The sequence below is a fragment of the Molothrus ater genome, chromosome 7, assembly GCF_012460135.2.
Source record: "Molothrus ater isolate BHLD 08-10-18 breed brown headed cowbird chromosome 7, BPBGC_Mater_1.1, whole genome shotgun sequence".
Lineage (NCBI taxonomy): Eukaryota > Metazoa > Chordata > Aves > Passeriformes > Icteridae > Molothrus > Molothrus ater.
This window is the reverse complement of record NC_050484.2, coordinates 22,144,031-22,167,213: the sequence shown is the minus strand read 5'-3', so window position 1 is coordinate 22,167,213 and position 23,183 is coordinate 22,144,031. Positions and strand designations below refer to the sequence as shown.

Below are 23,183 nucleotides of genomic sequence, written 5' to 3'. Positions count from 1 at the left end.
CTTTGGGTTGGGTGGGGCAGTTGACCCCTCTGATTTTTAGCACCCCCAAATCTAGCTGTCCTCGTGTTTGCTCTGGCCCAGCATCCCTGCAGCTCTTGCAGCTCTGAGGTAAGAAGTCCAGTCATGCTTCAAAGCTTTTGTCATTTGTTTTCACTTCCTTAAAAACACCTCAGGCAGTAAATGCATCAGAAATGTGACTTCCTGGGAGGAAAGGAGGAGCTTTGCTTGTGAAACACAAGATTGGAAAGCACGATCCAGACAAAACAGCCAAATGCTTTATGGATAAATATAACTTGGATGCCAGGTGGGAGCTTTGCTTATGTGCTCAGCATGGCACAATGGATGGAATTGAGTTTGAAAAGGAATAATTTCTCCCTTGCTGAGCCTGGTGAGCAGCACTGGCAAGCCTCATCTTGGCTTGTTTGCTGCCCAGATTTTGCTTTATTCCTGACCATTGCAGGGCCTTGGAGAGAGTCAGGGTCATTTTACCCTCATCTTGGCTTGTTTGCTGCCCAGATTTTGCTTTATTCCTGACCATTGCAGGGCCTTGGAGAGAGTCAGGGTCATTTTACCCTCATTTTGGGCTAAATTTGAGGCAAATTGAGTTTATCACTGGTAAGAAAGTAGAAATCTTTGGCTGTGAGGTGCCTGTTAGACTTAAAGCTGATTATTTTCCTTCCCAAAAATAAAGATCTGCTTATTAACACCTATAACTTTGTGGTTTATATATTAGCTTGTTAAAAAAGAGATATTCTGGGGGCAACTTTTCTGAGAGATCAGTTTGCCTGAGTTCTGACTTGCTTCAGGAAAAATCAGCTGTCATATTCAGCTCAGTAGTGCTAAACACCAGCCTGGCATACCCTTCCTGGAACAGGATGATGGAGGAAAATCCTTGAAATTGCTCTCCTGCAGATTGCTGGAAGCATCCAGGGGTGAGCAGTGGGATAACAAAAGCTTCCTTATGGGGACTCTGAGGATGGAGCATCATCCTGTTTGTGTCTCAAACCTCTGAGCTCCTTGAAGAAACTCACTTTGACAGTCTTAGGACATGTGTCTGTGTCCAGGAGCATGGATGATCCTTGCAGCCTTTTGGTGATACAGAGACTCTGCCCCTGGAGGGCAGAGAACAAATGAAAAGTCAGCTTTCTTTCAGTGCCAGGGATGACCTGAAAACTCTCCCACATGTCACAAGTGTCTTCCAGAGGCACAGAGCCATCGCCTCCCAAACCTCAGTTATGCTGGAGGCCCCAATCAAGTGGCTCAAGACAGGTATAATGTGAGTTTCTAAGCCCTACTAATAATTTACTTGTGTATTTAGGACCCCTGTTCCTCTTCAGGGTTCCATTTCCTGCCATGTTGTCATCAGGAACCAGGAAATGAGCTCTGACCCATCACTTTTCGTGCATGGCAGCCTCTGGGCACAGGTACTGCCAGCTCCTGATATCTTTTAGGACACTTGTCCACTCAGCTTTTTGTCTTAATGTTTTCTTAATGTTTCTCTTCTGGCCCAAATGACTGCAAGTGCTGACAGAGCAGTAGTAGATGAGTAAGTACCAGGCAGATATAAGGGAAGATCACGTCATGCTGTTTTTCACTTGTCCTATTCCAAATTTTGTGTAAGTCAGCGGACAAGAGAGAGCCAGGGTCATTTGCTGCCTCCTGGTTTGAAAGTGCTGTACTGATTTTGTTCCTGAGAGTCCAGATGTTGTACGTCTGCAGCTTGTACTCTCTCCTGAATTTAATTGTGCCATTCTCCCTTTCTGCTCCCTCAGTTTTCTGGTGAAAGTGCCTGAGGTCTCTGCTCTGAAGAAGAAAAAAAAAGTTTTTCTTTTTTAGGGTCATGCTTGCAGAGTGAGGGTCCTTCTGCTGACAGTCAGACCTCTCTGACACCCAGCAGCAGAACTGGTGTGGAGAGGCCTGGAGAGAGCATTTTTGCAGGACTGGGCTTTGTTTTACACTGATCATGAACGCAAACTGTGTATTTTTGAAAAAAATAAAAAAAACCACAAAATTTTTTGAAAAAATTTTGAAATTTTTGAATTTTCTTTTTAAAAATTTGAAATTGAATTTTTGCAATTTTTGAAAAAAATACACAAAATTCCTGGCTGGTGAAAGAAGTGGGCTGTGAAGGAGCCTGCCAGTGGAAGAGGCCGAGTAGTTCTTGCCACACAGGTGTGACTGGTGAGAAATGGGGCAAACACACCTGAAGGACTGAGCCAGCTTCTCCTCCCCAGCTCCCTCCCAGAACAGCTCTTGTGGCTGTACATCGTGGTGGTTTGTAGGGGATGCTGTGCTGGGTTACTGCTGCCCTGCACTGAGCCTGGGGGTGAGCACCTGCAGTGTGCTGCAGTGTGAGCGCACTGCAGGGACTGGCAGGGGGGGCTCACTGCAGGGGGCTGGGTGACCTCATTCTGTCTGCAGCCTGCAGCTGCAGGGACGGCCTCTCCCCAGCACAGACAGCAGCCTGAGCAACCACGGAGGTGGGCAGGAGAAATTACTTAGGGTAACACTACAGATTAGAGCTGGTTCTCTATGGAGCCCATCAGTTTCTCCCTGGCACTCAGGAAGGCTGACAAGCAGGGGGGGTGGAAATGAGGTAGAGACCAGAGCCCCAGGAGAGGAGGAAAAGCACAAGATTCTTTGGTGGGGTTACTGTGGACCGGTTTCCTTCTCCAGGATGCCTATATGAAGTCTCCCATCTGTCTCTCTTTGGGTCTTACCATCTAGCACAGCTTTGGATGCTGGGTGGGAGATGGCACATGGCTGAATCCAAGAGTGGGAAGCAACTGAAATAACTTGCGTGAAATGCCAGCATCGTGCTTGAGGAGGAGGAAAGGAGGGCTGGGATGTGCGTGTGGTGGAGGGGAACAGTCACATAATCTCAGGGGAGTGAAGGAGATGACCTGATAACTGAAGAGTGGGTTATTGAGGAGGAGAAAGCTCTAGAGGAAGAAGGATGCTGCAATTGAAACAAGATGAGTGCAACTGCACAGAGAGATGAGCACTTCCTAGAGCAGTGATAGAAGTTAATAGGTGTCACTGTACAAATATTTTGAAAGCTGTATCATACACATATGTGTCATCACACAGAGAGAATGTCACTACTTTATTTGGCTTCTCATGTGCTTTGCTTTCCTTTGCTCTTGAGATGACAAACTCTTCCAGATGCTCTCTGGCTGCTGCTATGGAGAGTGCAGGGCCAAACTTGCAATGTGAATTAGCTTTTCCTCTCCTTCCCCACGGTTGAAGACATGATCTCACCTTTGTTTTTTGTGAAAGACTGTTCCTGGTCTCTTGGGAGCAGCTGCCATCATTATTCACAGTCATGAGTGCAGTGTGTAATACCTGTCTAGCCTAGCAGCTGGAGGCTGGTGCCCTGCTTCTGTTAAGGGGAAATTAAGTAACCTTGTGTTGATTTGTCCCCATCAGTGGTGAAAGTGAGAGATTGACTGTGTAGCAAAAGAAGGGAGTGTGCTGTATAGTTTCTGGCCAGAGGTCTCAAATATGTAGGAACAGGAATGGAAGGGTTACTGTAAAAGTAGGGAGCAGATCTCTGTTTTATTAATTTCCTTTTCCAGTGCCAAAATACAAAGGTGTACATTTCTGGTAGGAAATCAGACCATGTGCCAGGTGTCATTAGACTATTTGTCCTTTTCTCCATTCTCCCAGGTGTTCCAGTACCCCAAAGCCACCCTGTCCAGAGAAAAGGTCTTACCCATGCACCAGACCAGCATTGATGGGGTGGAAGACATGTCCATGCTGGGAGATCTGCATGAAGCTGCCATCCTGCTTAACCTTCACCAGCGCTACCAGCAGGGTAACATCTATGTAAGTGCTCTTCCCTTTTGCCTTAATGGTTTTTGTTTAGCTTCAGGGCTGCTACTTTGCATGTGAAGTACTGATGTTATCCTTGTCTCTTGAGGATAGGAACTGGAGGGGATTTCCTGCCTTGCCAGCTCCATCATCCCTGTGAGATCCTACCCTTATCAAAGGGGCCTCTTTGCCTCTATGGAGGAACTTCCAAAACATGAATGTTCACCTCTGAGCTTTGTGGTAATTGCACAGCTCTGTATCCTCTGTGAGCATCCATGTTTGATGAGCTGTCATTCACATTCCCCAGGTTCTCCATTATGGCTGTTCCATGGTTTTTAGGGCCAAGCAGACTGGAAGATGCAATGTACACAGGGGGTTGCTGAGTATCCCTCCTGAGCCAGACATATGATACTGCCTAACAAAACTAGCAATGCAAACCTGTTGCCCAACTCTTCTGCTTTTACATGCAGTTGTGCCTTTTGGTTTTTTGGTTTTTTTTTTTTGATTGCTCTGCTCTCCTTGCACAGATGAATGAATGCTCACAGCATCTCCTGATTTCCCTCTCAGGAAGGAGACAAGTGTTAGGAAAGGGACTTGTGAGAAAAAGCACACCTGGGACAAGACATTCCTGAACTGCTGGGATGGCAGTGCTCTGCTAAGACTTGGAGAGAGCAAGGAAGATAGATTGCAAAGTCTGTCTTACCTTGCTTGTCCATGCTATGTGCACACAGAGTTTTCAGAATATGACAGAAAAAATGAAAATCTCTGTCTGTGTTGCATAGCAACCGTTATCAAGGCAACCAAACCATATGCACCTGTATTCCAGTAAATTATCAGTAAAGTGACCCTGTTTCTGAACCATCTCCTGTGCTGGATGCAGAGGAGACTGTAAATTCTTTTTCTTTTCTTTTTTTTTTTTTTTCCTGTAGACACGTTTGCCTGTCTGTCAGCACAGCCTTGTGACCCTATGACAGTAGCCACGTGCAGACATTATTTTGATGGTCCATATCCTTGCTGCTCTTCTTGTCCTGTGTTTGACACATGCTATGTGTTTGTGTAGCTTTTGACCCCATTTGGGCATATTCCTCCTGTTTCTTCTTCCTCACACCTTAAAATGCAATGCAGGATTCTCTTCCTTTTCAGTCTGTGCCTTGCACCAGAAATGCCACAACACCAGCAGTGTCATAGCAGCTGTACCTCCTTAAGCCTTTCAGCTAGCTCTGATATGTCATTCCTTCTCTTATTCAGCATTAGTTCTGTGCCTTCTCCATCTCTGCATAAAGGTGTTAAAGTTTAGCACCTTTACACCTCATTTTTTGCCTTTGCATCATGCATGAATCTCAGATGTGCATCTCAGGTCTGAAATTTTTGGAGATGTATGAAGGGGCCTGACCTCTGTAACACGCTCAGCACTGGGAAGAACCCCTCAGTGTAGGATTATTAACCCCACCATGAGCTCCTAAAGGGGATTCTTTCTGATCAGGGAGGGTAGGTAGCAGTATATCTAGACTGCTCTGGCACCCATAATTAATTTACTACAGTAATACTGACAAGTTCAACAGTACCTTTTGTTTTCCAGATAAATACTATTCAAGCTCTACCCAACCGTTGAAGGAAATTATATGAGCACAGCAACAACCTGCATTTTCCCTCTTCATTCTTACAATTCCTGTATTCCTTAATAAAAGTAGACCAAACATAATGAGAATGATGCAGAAATGAGCCAGGGGCTGTACTGCCACATTTTGTGCTGTCCTTAGCAAAGCCATGCCTAACCATCCAAGTAGGATCTCTTGTCCTGAGAAGTAGACTTGCCACATGTGGCTTGTCCTGCTCTGGAGAGTTCTTTGGCGGCAATTACTTTGCTGATAGAGTAGCTGCTATGTACATGGTTTTACTGCCATTAAAAATTATGGATAGAAATTGTCTATAAGGGAATGCATGTGATGAGGAGACTGCAGGTGGGTGGTGGAAAAGTTTTCTAGGAACACCTTTGAAAGAGATGGCTGTAGTGGAAGAAGTTCTGGAAAGGAGCTCTGTTCTTAGTGAAACTACAATTGAAAATGCAAACTGAAACATCTGGGAAGAGATGCTGTGAAGGACATAGAAATGTCTTGAAGTCTCTGGACAATGCCTGTTCCTTTGCTGCCTGTACAATGCTTTTCCCCAATTCATGTTTTAACACTCAATGCTTTCTTCTCTCTCTCTCTCTCTTTCTCTCCACCTCTCTGGCCAAAGATCATCTGCTTCTTATTGCTTTCATTACCAATTAATTATATTTCTGCCCACAAAGGTCCCTGTTAGAAGGTCCTCAGGACTTGATCCATGATAGTGTGTTTATACTGATAATGCAATTTGTCCTAGGTGATTTTCCCTCCCACAATGATCTCTGAGTGCTGCTTTAATAAATGAGTTTTAAATATTTTGGTGACTACAGCATCTTATCAGTCTGGCTTCTGGCTTCAGAGCTTGGCATTGCTATAGGCTCAGATTTCATTTTGCCTGATGAGTCTTCCTTGTGACCACTTGTTTAATTTACAGCTTCTCCAGTAGATACATTCAAGTGCTTTTATATCTGATGGGTGACTTGTAGTTAGTTCATGGTTTGGAGCTAATGCTAGATGTTGTCCCTGACCACAGAGCTTGGCACCTCCTGCAGCAATCTAAGTGTTTGTTTGGTCATGTCTGCTGAGAATGGGTATTCCTTGAGTAGGGCAGTCCAAGATGTCCCTGTGAGGGAGGCCACCACACCAGCAGCATGGATGTTGACCATATTACAAAGCCATCATTAGGAGAGAGGTGGCACCATTGCTCTGAACTGCAGCTCTGAGAATAACTGGATTTGAGCTGGTTGGCTGAACCGAAAAAGTCATGCCCCAAAAAGCAAAATTAATTTCCTTCTCACTACACAAAATAATACATTTGAAATTCAATGTTGTTGTCTGGGTATTTTATTTTAAGTCTTGCTACCTCCTTTTTGGACTGTGAGATTTTCAAAATAAATATTTTCAAAATAAAAGGTTTAAAAAATACAGAAATGTTTTGACTTGAATTCTGGAGCTTTATCCTCAGCTGTCAATTTTGATTTGGTTTGCCAAATTATTTAAGCTGCACCAAACAGCATTTTTTCAGCAGAAGAAAAATTATGTGCTTTAGTGGTTCTTTGCACATGTGTGTAGTGTGTGTGTGTTTGTGCTCCGACTCTGTTCAGGAGGTTCTTGAACCCTGCCAAGCCCCCTTTGCTTAGGACTGTGGCATTGAAGGTATCTCCTGACACTCTTTCAGTCCTGGCTCTGCTGCTCAGCTTCAAGCACAGTGCAAAGTAGCTGGGTATGAAGATGGCTTCATGTTTTTTAGTTGTGTAAGCTTAATTTAACAAGGATAATAGGATAAGAATGTTATATTATAAAGCAGCAAAATTCAGATTGCCCCATCCATACCCAGCTGTACAGCTCCTTCTCTGGGGTTTGACATCTTTGCCAAACTGTGCAGCTCTCTGCTGAAGCTCAGTGTCCTTATTTAGGCTTTCTCCTTCGCCATGACTTATTTCAGGGTCTGGCTTTGTTGTGATTTTTTTTTTTCCCCAGGAGCTTGCTTCATTTTCTTTCTGTGTTTTGTTTTTTCCCCGTAGACAAACATTGGCTCCATCCTGGCATCAGTAAATCCCTACAGAGCCATCCCTGGTCTGTACGGTGTGGATGCCATGGAGCTGTACAGACAGCACCGCCTGGGTGAGCTGCCTCCCCACATCTTCGCCACCGCTAACGAGTGCTACTGCTGCTTGTGGAAGCGTCATGACAGCCAGTGTGTTCTCATCAGGTTAGAGATGGACAACCAGCTACTCCACGGCTGCATGACACGCCTGGCTCCTGCCGTTCCATTTGCATTGACATCTGCCTGAGTACCCACACCACCCTCCCTGCCTTTGCCTGATCCCTGCTTGTCACAGCGGAGATGTCACATGTTTGTTCCTAGAGATCACTTCTGTGCCGCGGGTAGGATGGTCATCAGCTCTGTCTGTCCTGGATTTGTGAATGAAATGTGTGTTTTTTCTTAACAGTGGAGAAAGTGGAGCTGGAAAGACTGAGAGCACCAAGTTGCTCCTGAAATTCCTGTCAGCCATGAGCCAGACCTCCCTTGGGGCCCCTGTGTCTGAGAAGAGCACTCATGTGGAAGAAGCCATCCTGGAAAGCAGGTACAGTCACCCCCATGGGCACCCAGAGTGCTGGGTCAGCCTGCTTTTGGGGGGCCCTGCCTTTGGGGGGCTCTGCCTTCTGGCAGGGATGGAGCCAGACCTGGTAGAGAGGATGACAGAGCTGAATGATATCACATCAGGGAAACACGAAGGTTGCTGTCTTGCTGGGATGTCTCACCCTGGCTGCTCTCCCAGCTGTCCATGGATGAATCAGGCTTCTTTCCAACAGTAATGTGGGATGTGTCTCCTAAGCTGGAGAATTAATGCTCTAGCTCTCAACTGTAGCTGTCCTCACAGTGAGTCTCTGTCATAGTCCTGGTTTCCTCCATGAGCCCCTGCTTTCCCCCAGCCTCCCTGTGTTCCAGGCTGCTGGTTTGTCTTGCCCTCAGGAGTCCCACGGGCAACCTGGCAGCTCTCCTGCTGTCCTGGCAAGTGATTTCATGGAGAACCATCCATGGGAGCTGGCACCAGGGAACAACCACCACCCACCTAAACCCTGACGAGGCATCAGGCAGGCAGAGAAGCGCCTGAATCAAATATGTTTGAGAGAGAAGCTGGCAGCAGTGAGGGAATGGAGACACATTTCAGGGAAAATACTTAATGCCAGAAGAGGTCCTGACACCCCTGAGGGACCATAGCCCACAGGTGACCTACTGGAACAGACACATGAAAGGAAAAAGTATCTGCAAAACCTGAAGAAGAAAAGTGTGGCTGAGGAAAACTAGTAAGAGGCAGAGAGCAGCAGAGAAAATAAGGAAGCAAAGAATGACAGAGAGAAGAAGTCCTGAGTGTGACCCCAGGCTCCTGTGCTGCAATGCTGGGGGAAATTTTGAGGGAGTGAGTGTAACCTGAGTTATAAAAGAAAGCTGAGGCTAAGAAATGGAGGACAGTAGGTGTTTGACATCAGGTAAGCCTGGGGAAGAGGCAGGAAAGATACATCTGTTTTGTTGTTTGTGTCCTTGTTTTCCTTAGTACCCGAATTATATTAAACAAATTACATTAAAATTTCCTGACTGTCTTGCCTGTGGCTGAAGGACCTTGCTGGCTGGTCCTGCAGTTTGGTACTGTCAAGGCTGAGCCTGCAGATTAGTCCCAGATGGAGTCTGTGATATTTGCAGAAACTTCCAGAGGAGGCAGCTGTGAGCGCACTGTGGGTTTTAGGTCCTTATAAAGCAGAGCAGCCTTGAGCAGAAGGGCTGCTGCCCTTGGACCTGGTGTTCCAGAGACTGTTGTTGGATTGTTGGATGATTTATCCTTTGCAGGTGTGCAGGTCTTAACAGGCATGGAGGCAAATTGGACAAAGCTCTGAAGAGCAGTACAGTCATGACTTAAGATCTGCAAAATCTGCTTTAAGGCAAGCGGCTTAGAAGGCTCAAGCACTATTAGCAGTGAAGTGATAACTTGACAGTGATCAGAGCTTATGATGGTGGGTAGGTGATCCCTGAGTCTGTAAGATGCCACAGCTGTGAGCTGGAGTGAAGTTAGAGATCACAACCTGTTCTGTGTACATCTCCAGTGCTACATGAACTATTGCAGTGTGAATGCAATAGAATCTGATTTGTCACCTTTCTCTGAAGACAAGAAGCTGAAGGCCTGGCCCAGACCCAGAAGCTGCTGCTGCCTCTCCTATGGACCCTGCCTCATGTGTTTGGAGTTCAGCTGCACTTGCTCTAACATTGGCCCTCCTCAGGTCCACTTATGGTGGATTTTCATGCTTGCAGCCCAGCACATACCAAGGAATAACACTGGATTCTTTCTCAGTTTCATACAGCATTGCAAACAAAGTGTTCATCAGCTTTCTATGATTTGCCTGTGTTGGTGTATTTCTCCAACTTGGTGTATTTCTCACAAATCAGGCTCTCAAAACTCCTTTGGCACTGTTGATTTTGTCTCCTTTCTTGAAAATATCCATCAGTTCATTAAAAATTCTGCTAACTTTCAGCTTTTTTTCTTGCTTGCTTCACTCTGAAGCTCCCTTCTCCATGTTGGGTGCCACTGCTGACAGCATAACCACCTTTCCTGCTATTCACCCCACAAGTCTTCAAATCTTTTTGTCTTCAACTGTTCATCAGAATCCTGAGCTGCATATGGTGCAGTATTTCTGAACTCCAGACTTCTCTTTCTGCTGCCCCGCTGAAACTGGTTCCCATTATTCTGAATGCTGGAGTGCATCCTGCCCACACCCAGCGAGCAGCCAGCATCACCTTCCGGATGTGCTGCTCCCCCTTGCAGTGCACTTCTGCCTCAGGTGCCACACTGTGATGTCCTGCAGGCACAGGCCATTTGCTCAGCCCAGGGCCCCTGCCCTCATTCCTGGCCATTCCTGCTCACCCCACCCTCTGCCTTGCAACTGCTCAGACACCCTCCTGCTTATTTCCCCTCCTAAGCCTGAAAGACTTTGCACTCGTGTGTGTGAGCCCATTGCCAAACTGAACTATAAAGATATTTCCTTGTGCTTTTCTTATATAATTTAGCATGATTTAGAGCCATAAAGATTGGCCAGCTGGCTCCTGCACTCTCACTGCATCTGTGGTGGTCATATAACCCTGTTGTCCCTTTTCCTGTCTGTCTCTGTTAATTTTGTTGATTCATGGCAGTGGTGTGGATATTTCTGTGCAATGTCCTTATTTGCATACTTGTTTCAGAGGTGTGGGTCTTGGAGTTCAAATTCTCCAGGGCAAGAAACTTCCCTGATCTGTGCACCCAGATTTCTCTAACTGGCATTTCAATGGTTGTAGTATGTTTTAACAGAGGAACTTTCATTTCTATCCTTGTCACTTGAAAGTGATTGTTTCAAGAGGTGTTAGGAAAATACTGCCTGGATTTTCCTGAAGGTTGTTGACTATTTCATTAAGCACAGCCCTCCCTTAGCTAACACTTGCAGGGTCTGAAACTCTGCAAACTTCAGGGTATCTCTAGTTGTGGTTATTTTTTATGCTGTATTTACTAATTTGTGAATAATCCCATATCTGCCCCAGTCTCCAGTGGGACTGCACAATAGATCTGTGGAGATGTTTAAAAGCCAGTATTTCTCAGGGTAATAACAGCAATAATTTTTGTTTAAAACTATGTATGTTTTAAAATTAGACATGAAAACATACAGGCTGTTCTTATAGCACCTCTGTGATTCCTTGCTTGTCAGCCCTTCAGATTATTTTAGGATTGGTTTAATTGCAGAAATGAATATTTTAATCCTGGATTCTGTGTGTCAGTTTCAGTGGTTTAGGCTTTTCCCTTGTACTGTTCTGAGAAGCAAGGACCAAGCATTTTAACTGTTTTTTCCTGAAGATGAGAAGGTGAACAGCAGACAAAATTCTTCAATTTATGGCTGGTCTGATGTTTGGTGATAGATTTTTTTGCCCTATTTTTTTGACCTGAAGTGGATGATGATACTCTCTTAGAATGTAATTTCCAAATCTATAGTGTGTCTATAGTCCCTCTACTTGGAAACCATGTAGCTTATATCAGCCTAAGCAAGATTTAGGTAACAAGGGCTTGTGTGTTCCAGTATGAAATTTAAATAACAAACAAATTGTTTTGTTACTGTTTGTTTGTTTGAAGATGTTTGCCTGTAATTTTAAGAGTTAGATTATCAAAGGCAGAATGAAAAAATGTAGAATGAATATAGAAGTACGTGGTTTAAAGCTACAGAGTGTTTGTCATATATGTCTGATGCTTCTGAAAATCCTTGAAAAAGTACACTTGCATTCATGGGATGTGCTGTATTGAGGACACAGCCTGGCTCTTGCCACCTTTCATTTCCTCAAGCCACACTGGTGGGGAATGCCCTTGACAGTGTGAGCACCAGCTGCCCATACAGACTGGAGACTGATTTAATTAACTGCAGTCCCAAAGGTTTCAAATTTATCTAGCAGCATGTTAAATTGCTCTTGCCATCCTTCCTTTCCCTTGAGCTCTTCCTTCTTGTCCAGGCTGGTGCTGTAACAAATAAATCTCTTGGGGCAGAACACAGCATGCAAATGTCAAAAGACTCGTTTTAATCGTATCCCATCACTAATCATATCTTCATTGCCTTGTTTCTACAGCCCCATTCTGGAGGCCTTTGGAAATGCCAAGACAGTTTATAACAACAACTCCAGCCGCTTTGGCAAGTTCATCCAGCTGCACTTCTCTCAACATGGGCACATCCAGGGAGGCCGAGTCACTGATTGTATCCTTTTCTGCAGTGCACCAGAAATGGATTTGGATTGAGTGAGCAAAGACCAGGACGAGCTCAGTGTAGGTCAGGAAATCCCTCATCAAAGTTCTTCAAAGTCAATTTACAACAGTGGGCAAATTTGCAACTTAAACAGGGAATAAGTGTTTGTTTTGTGGCTCTGCAGCACCTAACTCTGGGAACCTTTTCTCTCAGTACTGCATTAGGTAGGGGCATAGTTTGACTTTTCACTTCATTAATCTCAACACTCGGTACTTAAAGCCCTGGAATTGTCTACCTTGGAGGATCCCCTAGGTTGATTACATTCTGTTTGCTCCACATAAAATTGTTCACTTATCTTAGCTCTACCATCATGAATTTGTGATTGAGAAAAATGAGACCAAAGTAAGAATAAATATATTCTGCAAAATATTTGGGTGCAGAAGAGAATGTTTTGGGCTGCCATCTTCAGTGGACCTTGGAACCCTAGTCATAGAATCAAAGAATATTTCAAGTTGGGAAGGACCCAAAAGGATCATTAAGTCCAACTCCCTGCTCCTCTCAAGACTACCTAAAATGAAATCATATGACTTATGAACACTGTCCAGATGCTCCTTGTACTCTGATGAGCTTGGTGATGTGACCGCTTCTGTGGGGAGCCTGTTCCAGGGACAAGAAGGACAGTGAAGACTGGATATAGTCAAACTGTGTTGAGCCATGATGACTTTCTTCCCAGTATGGCCAGGTACTCCTCTCCCAAAGGCTTTGACACATCTTTTGTCTCCATGAGGGAGGTAAAGCTGCCCTGGCTACATTTCCTGATGTATGTTCAAAGCTGCTGCTGACTGCAAACCACACCAATTGGCTCTGGAGGAGCAGCCAGATGAATTTACTGCTGTTGTAAATGACAGGCTTGGATTGTTTGGCCTCTGCTCTTTGTGCTGTCAGGAGATTTAAGATAGTGGTCTCCTGCAAGAGCAATGAGAACTGATGCAAGACTTGCTGTGTGCAATGCAGGCTTTCAGATAAGAGTGGCCTCTAATCTTTCTAGGTGTCCCTAATGTGGCTCATATTTTGTTAGGTTATCTATGCTCTACCTGGTCCTGCCCTTTTAAATATCTCTTTGGCACATCATACCTCCTTGGACAGTGAATAGAGAGGATGATCTAAGATGATGTTTAGCACCACTCAGTAGAGGCTTTCCAAAGTGTCAGTTATTTCATGATTTGTTGCTGGTTGCAGGGTTCATCCCAATGTGTCTGGAAGATTTTTTGCCTATCATCAAGAAATCTGTGCTTCTGTCACTTGGATGGTTTTTCCTTAACCTGCTATTCAGATTTACTGGAAAAGGTAGGTATCACCTCCACTGAGTGCTGGGTGAGCCCTCTCCTCAGAGAAGGTGTGGCAGTGCCAGATCACTTCCTGGATGAGGCTGTCTGCACTGCAGCATGTAGACATCAGCTCCTGAGCTGTTACTACTGCAACTGTCCCAGCTGAGGAAGAGGCAGAGGAGCAATGTTTGTTCTGTGTCTATCACAGCCTGTTCTCCCATCTTTGATAAACTCTGTGCATTACAGAGAGGTTCCAAGAAAGAACTGTTTACCAAGGAGAAAGGGAGAGAGAAGTACCTGGAAATGTAGCTCCACAGAAAAGCATATGGGGTACAACTCCAAAAGCAGGCATCTCTGATTGGATGTAGTTTACTTTGGAGTCAGGAATTCACTGAGGAGCAGGGCCAGAGCTGACAAAGTTCAGTTTGTTAATGTGTATGCTCAGTTGCACAGCCACAAAGATCTTGATGTAGAATTTACTTAGACAAAACCATCATTAAATAGCAAGAAACCCCTCTTGTGCATTGGCCCTGGAGATTTACCTGTGTTCTGGTCCTCTCTTGGTCTTTGCAACCACAAGTCTGATCTTTTCCTGCTGGCTACTCTTGTATTCTTTGTTTCAGAACAGGGTGGTACATCAGAACCCTGGGGAGCGGAATTACCACATCTTTTATGCTCTGCTAGCTGGTGTGAGCGGGGAGGAGAAAGGTAATTTCATTTTCTGGGATATGTCTCTTGTGCTCTTTCCAGTCCAACATGTGAAGCAGGTGTAAGTCAGTTAGAGCATGGATAGTTCACGTACTTGATATGTAGCTTCTATCTGGCCAGCCATGTGGTGATTTTGTGGGAAACAGAAAGGAGAGTTAAGAGAAAGAGGCTGAGGATTACACAAATTCCTTATGAGAAAAGACTTCAGGCATTCTCTGCTGAAGAAAAAAGTATGTGCAAAGTCATGAGGTGATGGAACTGGCTAGAGGCAGAGGAAGGGTAAAGAGTCTTGATTCAGTTGCTGGTGGGAGCTGTTCAAGGAGCTCAAAGGATGGACTGATATATTTTTAGAACAAATCTTCAGTATAGGTAATAGTAGAGAGAAGAATTACAAAGATCAGTGATGTAGTGAAGGTACTAGAGTACTACATAAAACATGTCTTGTGTCTGAGCAAAGGGTTTATAGCTCTATATCTGGAGAAGAGAGGTGGGTCTGAAAAAGTGCACACAGAGACAGTGGCAGCTGCAGCCTGTGGACAAATCCTCCCTGTAGTGCAGCATCCCCCTAACAACTTTTGTGTGTGTCTGTCCCAGGCATTGCTGAGCACTGATGGTGTTTCTGGAGAGGTCAGATAGGCAGGCAGGAACATGTTACAGTTGTACTCTGGTTTTGAGGGCCTGGGGAATTTCTTTATGCTTTTGGTTTCTGTGTGTTAGGATAATCAGATGGAATATTTGGGCCTGACAGAGTAGAAGGGAGTAGGATTTCAGTTTTAGGGGGTACATGCAGGAATGGCTACTTAGGTCAATTCAGAGATCAGTCTAAAGCAAAGGAAAATAGTGGGGATCGTGGTTATTATCAATTGCTTAGGGAAAACATACAGAACAGATTCCTGTCTTCAGGAGATCTCTGCTATTCCTCCCCATCTACTTCTCCAAGCTGGCGTCCCAGGCAGCTTCACCTCCCATCTGTAATGTGGTTTTGGCTCTTGATCATCCTTGTCTCCTTTCTCCATTGATCTTTTAGTTCTCTACATTCTTTACAAAATGGGGGATCAAATCTGCAGATAGTGTTTAAGTGCACAGCAAATATACAGAGACCTAATTCTGGTTTTACATTTAGTTTTGTGAACTATGCTCAGTTTTTAACTACTGCTTAGTGCTGAATGGCTTCAGAAATCTGACTGTGACTCTCTGAACTCTGTGTCAAGTGATGATATCTAATTTAGAGGTCATTACCATATGTATACAGTTAAGACTATTTTTCTGTACACTTTTGGAGCTAGAATTCAAAGTTTTTTTCTTGAGTCAATTCAGTATTGAGATATTCCTCTGAGACTCTGCAGCTTGGGATTTGACTGTTCTAAATTACTTTGCATACCATCTGCAAGCTTTGTTACAGCACACCCTCCCACCCTCCTCTTCTATGAACTTAAGGACTGGTTACTAAATAAATTGTTGTCTGTCCCCTGCCTCTTTTTCTTCTGTTGCAGAGAGCCTTTCCCTGTGTGAGCCAGAGACTTATCGCTACTTGAACCAGTCTGGCTGTGTGACTGATGAGAACCTGAATGATGTAGAGATGTTCAGGAAGGTCATGGTGAGTCCAGTCCTAACTCCTCCTGAACTTTTGGGCACAGTTTCATGGACTAAACATGCTGCATGGTCTAGATCTCACAGGCAGAATTGATTTGCCTTAAGCTAAAATTTGGTGTTCAGCAAGTCCAAAACTCAGCTAAAACAAGACTCAAAAAGCTGCTTTAGTGTACAGAAATGGGGGGATTTGGAAAACAGTCAATATGAGTGATAATTTAGAATGATAGAAAATTTGGGGGAGCAGAATCTAGGTGCCTCCTAGATTCTCTGATTTGGGGAACCTCAGACTGACCATTGGAAAGGGAAGAGTTTGGTCTGAAGGTACTGTTCTCCAGAAATATTCCAGTGAAGTTATATCACCTGGGCAAATCACCTATTCTGAAATATCACAGAGATTTAACAGACACCTGTTTATCAGAGGTTAAGGGATTAGCAAGATGAATGTGCAAATTCATGTTTTGTTTGATAACACTTGTTGGCCTGAAAGCTTTAATAATGTCGGTGAAACCTGATAGGCAAGATGAGTAGAGTCAGTTTAGGATTTCAGTACCTCCTGGTTCGGTGTGATTTAAGGGAGGGAGGCTCCTGTACAGCAGAAGTTTCAATGGCAATATGGCATTTATTCTTCAGCTGAAGAGCTGCTGGAGGAAAAAAGGGAACTAGAAGCCCAGAGTGCCCCACTGACAGGGTGCATGCATGAAGACTAGGCCCTACCTCTCAAAGTCAATTTATGCCCCAAAAACCCTGGCTCACATGCAGGCATTAAGAGGGAATGTGCCATACTTCCTCATTATCTGATAATCTCTTTCCAACCATCTAACAGTTAATGCTGAAAGCCTGGTTTTAAATCTTGCTGCATAAATCTACTATACTGAGAATGAATTAAAGGGGTTATGTGGCTCAGAGTAAATTAAGTATCTTATATGGATCCATCCTTCAGGGAAGAAAACAAGTGAGAATGTGGAAGCTATCCAGTAACATCAGTAACCTGTTCTGCCAGTGTTCAGGGTAGGATTTCCTCACACAGGCACAAACATTCTCTTTCTTGTGACAGACTGTCAGTGGTGGCAGCAAAGTGCAACCTGAGGATGGGGACAATGCCCACCTGCCTTAGGTGGCAATAGAGTAAATGTAAGAGAGAATGGGAGACAGTAAAGATCATTGACAAATGTATAGCTCAGAGAGGTGCTGTGCCATCCCATTTCATTTGTATTCATGGTGACTGTAATTCTGAGTTTTACATCTTACACACACTGGACCTGGCTCCGGTGGTTGCATTGTACCTGGCTGCACATACCACTAACATTAGCTGTTTGGTTTTGCACAGACTGCCATGAAGGTGGTGGACTTCAGCACTGAAGAAATCAGAGACATCTTCAAACTTCTTTCTGGCACACTTCATTTGGGAAATGTTGAATTCATGACAGCTGGTGGGGCCCAGATTACAACAAAAGCAGGTAAGTAGGACCTTAGCAACTTGGTAGACCATGCAAAACCCCATAAGGTGCCCAATAAAGCCCTCTCCCTATTCCTTTCTCTCTCTGTTATGCTGGTCTGTAGTACCTTCACCAGCAGGTTCCCTGTAGTTGAACTCTACAGAAGCATTGCCACAGGATGCATTGCCCCTGGGTACCAGTGGCATTTAGTTGGTCTGTGGCCCTGTGATCCATTCGTGCTCCTCGATATTCTCAGACTGAGTCCACAGCCTCACAGTTTCTCTTTTGAATTGAAAGAAATGGAAGAAATAGATCAGGAAGGAGTTTGAGATAAAAGTGCTCTGTTAGAGCCTGTCCCCCATCTTCATTTGAAGCAGTTGCTAGTGTGCACTTTGTTACAGTTATTTAATCTGAGATGGTCTGCAAAGCAAGTCCCAAAACAGACAGAAGCAATAAAAATGTATTACAAGTGTTTCAAGTCTTAAGTTAATTGTCTCCTTAACATCCAAGTTTAGCAATCCCATGCTCAGACTGCAGTATTGTGCTTTTACAAAACATATCTTCTCATGCAGTGTTTTGCTGGTGCTGAGTCTTGCACATGGTTTTGCTCTTCCTGTTGTCAGCAGGAAGGCTGACTTATATGAGTACCTGACTGTACTCTATAATGGGCATATGAGCCTCAGACTGGGAATGTGAGCCTACAGCTTTGGGTCTGCCCAGGAGAATCAAGTAAGAGGGAGTGTGTTTTGTGCTGGAGTTTAGTCACCTGTTTTGTAGAAGTCCCTGGGATTTCCTGACCACGCTGTAAAAATATCCCTATGAGTGATGGGGATCCATGCAGGAGAAAAACGTGTGTCTTCCTTTTAGTTCTGAATGTTGCCAGTGACCTCCTGGGCTTGGACGCCTTTCAGCTCTCTGAAGTGCTGACACAGAGGTCCATGATTCTGCGTGGGGAAGAGATCAGCTCCCCTCTCACTGTGGAGCAGGTAAATGTCCTAGTGTATGCTTCCACTTCTGCCACTTCTGCATTTCCAGGTCCTGAGTCTTCCTCTGTGTCACCCATTCCAACCTAGGGCCTCCTGTTTCTCAGGTATTTTGCCCTTATTGGTAGCTCAGGTCCCAGTGTTGACTCTGCTTTTCAGACTTTACAGGGGAGTTCACCTGCACAATACTGGTTTTAAGTCACCTTCACTCACCAGGAGCTGGTCATACTTGTGTCATGCAGCCGGTGCATCAGATGTTTTGTGGTAATTGCATGTGTGCGTGCTTTAACCTGCAGAACTTCCAGGCTGTGCTGTGTTTACTGGAAAGTAAAAGCTGGCACACAATTCCCACAAAATATCTGGCAGATGTTGGGCTGTTACCCCACAGCAGCTTCTTTCTGGATCCATACAACCACAAAGGAGGACCACATAAACTGATATGCAGCTCTTGTGGTGCTGCTGATCACTTGAGGGCACTCTTGGTGTTTTAGGCCATGCACAGATAACTGTAGAAAATCCTCTGTCATTAATAAAATGCAAGACACTGGAAGACAGGGAGTACTATTACTAGGATGGAAAAGGCACCATGTTATAGCAAAATGAACATCTGTAATGGAAATCATGTGCTGGCACAGACTGCAGAGGGTTATCAACCCAACACCTACATTGGCAGAGAAGCCAGAGTTACTAGACTCTCTCTGATGGATGTCTGTCTAACTTTCCTTCAGATTTCCCATGGAAGGAATTTCACAGCATCTTTAAGTATCCTGCTTTAGCTGCAGTGGAGTCTGGAGTTGAAAAGATTTTCCTCATATTTTAGATTACCTTTGACATCCCAGCTGTCCACCTTACAAGCTTTGGCTTCTGTGAAGTTTTTCATGTGGTGTTCTCTTTTCTAAGCTAAACAATCCAGTTCCTTCAGTGCTTCCTTGTAAGTAATTTTCTAAATCTCTTTGTCTTCTGTCTGTTTTCCCACATCTTTTAAGAAGTGGAGTGCCCCTAACTGGGCACTGTGTTCAAGCTGAAGTCTCAGCAGTGCTCATTATGGTAGTGTAGTTGCTTATTTTCTTGCTGTAGACACACATGCTAATATATCACAAACAAAGCTTTGCCTTTAAGAAACGGTCTCCTTTTTCTGCATAGTCTGTGACCTTTCTTTGCAGTGAAATTTTGTGAAAAATATTTTCCAGCCTGTAGTCTGTGGTAGATATTTTCAATATCAGACACCACAGTTTTTTTCTCAGCTGTCAATTCTAAATAAGCCACATCTTTCTCTAGCAGTGTGTAAGGCTGGATAACAGATAATACCAGAGGCACTTCATGCAGTCCACAGCAATGGCATGCAGTTGTAGGATTGACAGAGTCTCCCTGAACAGAGCTTTCCCTGATGGTATAGCTGTTCCTGACCATGTGTGTGTATTGGACCCCACACTTACTGCTTGGAGCCCAGTGAAGTACCAAGGCTACAAAAAATTGTGATAGCAAATGGATGCTGCCATTTAGCTGTGAGCCTGTTGCACTCAACACTGGGCCTGTAAAGGCTGTTCCTGCCTAAGCCCTAAGTGCTGCACCCATCTATTCCCACTGGTGGGGTAGCATTGCTGGGGATTTCTCATTATGTAATGGGCTCGTTACCCATCTGAGCTTTGACATTTCAGTGGGCTGAAGGATGAACTGGCCTAAAGGCAGGCAAAGCTGGCAGGATGAAAGGCGCCTTTGAGAATCTCATTTGAGCCATATTGTGGGGAAAGTGGCTTTGCTTACAGCTGGATGGGGAGGTCCTGTTCCTGGAAAATGTGTCCAACTTACTGTGTAGCCAGATACACTACAGAGGCATGGCCTTGAGGGCATTCTAAGTCCCAACCAATAAGGCAGATCATCTGATGGAAAGAAGAAATAGCCAGAAAAGGCGTGTGTGCCCATGCTTTGAAATGTTCTCTTTAGTGGAGAAGGGAGGTTATTCTGTGTCAGCTTTGAGCTGCTGAAGAGGAAATAGTACCAAGGAAGAGAAAGGAGGAGAAATGTGGTTGGGTGAAAAGGAGGGTCTGGCAGGCTGGGCCTCAGAAGTTTGTGAGACACTGGAAGGGATCAGAAACAGTTGACCTGTGCCATTAGCAAAGAGTTCATGTTATTTAGGGTTGTAAAACTGAAGGGGGCTCGGATGTATTTGTCATTGCTGGTCTGGCCTACTGAAGGAATTGCCCTGCTGGTGTCACAGGCAAGACAGGGGAAACAACCTGTAATCTATTTACTGCAGTTTATTTACCAAATGACAAGATTACAGCTTTCACCCTACTTGATTATTTCATGTACTGGCTTGCTCGCCCCTCAGCATTACATTCTCTGGAACTCTCTAGATGTCAACTCCTTTTCTCAGTTGGGAGTTTGCAGCTTGTCCAAGAGGGTTGGGCAAAAGCTTGTCTGGGTTTATATTGTGCAGTTGCAGTTATCAGTCTCAGTACTACCAGCCAAAGTCCTTGGGCCCACCCTGACATTTATCCCCATATTTCTGATCTCCAGGATCTTTCCCCCCTTCCAGCATCTTTCTTCCAGTCATGATCTTTGCCATCTTCTCTCCTGGCTCCTTTTTCTGTCCTCTGAGATCATGTCTTCTTGTTAGGGAACCTTATTTTTGGCCTTCTCGTCTTTCCAGAACCCTAAACTCTGGTTTCCCATTCTAAATAGTGTATGTGCAGAAGGACAGCACATGACATCAGACTCCCAATTTGTGGTTCTGTCTCATGTCTCTTTATTAATTGGAAGATTTAAGGTGTGCCTCTTTTGTTTGTCCAAGTGTTATCAAAATATGCAACCAGCCCATTCCTTGTGCAGCTATCAGTAGTAGGCTTTTGCTTGAGATACCAGAAGTTTGATTTTGGATGTTCATCCACATGCTTACATACACTCAGTTATCTACTGCCTGTTAGTGATTGCAATTTAAGTTAATTTAAGATTTAAGTTATTTTTCCCATGTGTGACACTTGGTTATGGTATCTGAATGGGATGTTGGGTCAACTGCAGCAAAGTTTCAACCCATGAACTTCTGGGGCATGTGTCCTGGCTGTTGGCCAGCCTAATTGGATTCCAGTAGGATAATGCTGTTTGCAGGAATGTTTTGGAAACGGAATTTTTGAGGGTAACTTAATGACAGAATATTCTATTAAATCCTGCCCTACCAGTTTTTTGAAAACTGAGCAGACACCCATTTGACAGCTCTGCTAGGGGTACTGAACCAAGACACCTTGCCTGTCACTGCAAATGTTGGCTCAGGTGATACAAATTACTCCTGTGGGCTTAGTTGTGAGGTATTTTGCCACCTTCCCTGTCCCAGCACTTGTTCCAAAAAATGTCACTGATTTTGTTACTTCCTTCACCCTCTCAAGTGCAGTTACCCAAAGATTATGGCTTGTCTGTGTGTGGCCTGGCTATTTGAAAACTTGTTAAAAATAAATACTGCACTGTACACAGCCAGTACAGGGGCTGAGAAACCTGAACAGGAGTGGAGGAACCTGAAGTTCCACAGAGATTCGTGTGGCCCTTATGTCTTCTGTCCTCTTTGTGACTCATTTTTTCTCTCTGTATTTACAGGCAGCTGACTCCAGGGACTCCCTCTCTATGGCACTCTATTCCCAGTGTTTTTCATGGCTCATTAGCAAGATTAATACAAAGATCAAAGGCAAGGAAAACTTTAAGTCTGTGGGCATCCTGGATATCTTTGGCTTCGAGAACTTTCAGGTCAGGATTTTGTTTTTTGGGGGGTGGGTTGGTTTTGGAGATGTTGATGCATATTGGAAGAAACTTTGGTGGGTTTGCATCCTGGTAAGGATAGCATAGGGAATTCTGGAATCTCTACCCTGCCACTTTCCCCTGAAAGCAGGAAGACATATTTAGCTGCCCATTTCTGCCAGCCATATTCATACAGGCTGATGTTCAAGCCTGTATGGTTTGTGATACAGACCCTAAGGAGATCTGCTGTGATAGACAATACAGAATTTTTTATTTGTATGCAAACCAACTATCCAAACCCTACATGTACATTGTTTGTTTACATCTGTTTGGCATTGTGTGGAGAATCCTGCATGTGATGCTTCTAACTACAGCTGATGTGAGATGTATGTTGAACAGTCATAGAGTGACTGCTCAGATATTTCATAGAAGATAAAGCCCTGTGACCTAACAGTTAGGGAATTTATTTCTTCCAAGAAGAGAAACATAATTGGCATGCTTTACTATGAATTAGATTTACTGAATTAACCTTGCATGGGCTACAAAAGCTGTTCTCCTAGTGGATCTCTCCATACTGTCCTCCTCATATCCACCTGACACCACTATGTTCTGTGCCTTTACTCCAAGCCTGGCACCTTCCCTTTTGCTGCTATAGATTCTTTTAGAGCTCAAGAACAAGAATGTAAAATTTGATAATTGTTTCTTCTTGCAGATGAATCGTTTTCAGCAGTTTAACATTAACTATGCAAATGAGAAACTCCAGGAATATTTCAAGGAACAAGAATGTAAAATTTGATAATTGTTTCTTCTTGCAGGTGAATCGTTTTGAGCAGTTTAATATTAACTATGCAAATGAGAAACTCCAGGAATATTTCAACAAACACATCTTCTCCTTGGAGCAGCTGGAGTACAACAGGTGACAAACAGTGGGAGTGGGGCCCCACTGCTTTCATGGGTAGTAGAAGGAAGGACATCATTCCTCCCGTGCTGCTCAGTCCCTACCACTGAAGCAGGAGAGACAGCTGGGCCTTAGTACAACCCTGGCCGTGGATGTGTATTGTTAAGCATTGTCCATGTGCTTTGCCAGAATAAGTCACTTGTTTTCAGGAAAAAGCATTCTCCATTGTAGTGTGCAGAAACTCCAGATTTCCTTCTGTCTCTCAGCTGAATGGAAAGTTCCTGGGCTTTAACCCATTAGACTATATGGTCACTGGGTGTGTTACTGACTTTGGTAATGATTTA

The 23,183-nt window shown here is 44.3% G+C and overlaps 1 protein-coding gene across 2 annotated transcripts in view; it reads left to right on the top strand.

The window, feature by feature from the left end:
- LOC118688879 (unconventional myosin-X-like) overlaps positions 1 to 23,183 on the top strand; it is an 88,171-nt gene that overhangs the window by 15,880 nt on the left and 49,108 nt on the right. The window contains exons 3-13 of one of the 2 annotated variants that reach the window (XM_036386810.2): positions 3,670 to 3,828; positions 7,445 to 7,632; positions 7,874 to 8,008; positions 12,055 to 12,179; positions 13,501 to 13,514; positions 14,119 to 14,203; positions 15,697 to 15,800; positions 17,124 to 17,253; positions 18,100 to 18,218; positions 21,804 to 21,950; positions 22,757 to 22,857. In XM_036386810.2, coding sequence (XP_036242703.1) covers positions 3,670 to 3,828; positions 7,445 to 7,632; positions 7,874 to 8,008; positions 12,055 to 12,179; positions 13,501 to 13,514; positions 14,119 to 14,203; positions 15,697 to 15,800; positions 17,124 to 17,253; positions 18,100 to 18,218; positions 21,804 to 21,950; positions 22,757 to 22,857 — 1,307 coding nt within the window. Of the gene's footprint in view, positions 1 to 3,669; positions 3,829 to 7,444; positions 7,633 to 7,873; positions 8,009 to 12,054; positions 12,180 to 13,500; positions 13,515 to 14,118; positions 14,204 to 15,696; positions 15,801 to 17,123; positions 17,254 to 18,099; positions 18,219 to 18,999; positions 19,147 to 21,803; positions 21,951 to 22,756; positions 22,858 to 23,183 lie in introns of those variants that run through there. The other variant, XM_036386811.2, reaches the window with a different exon arrangement.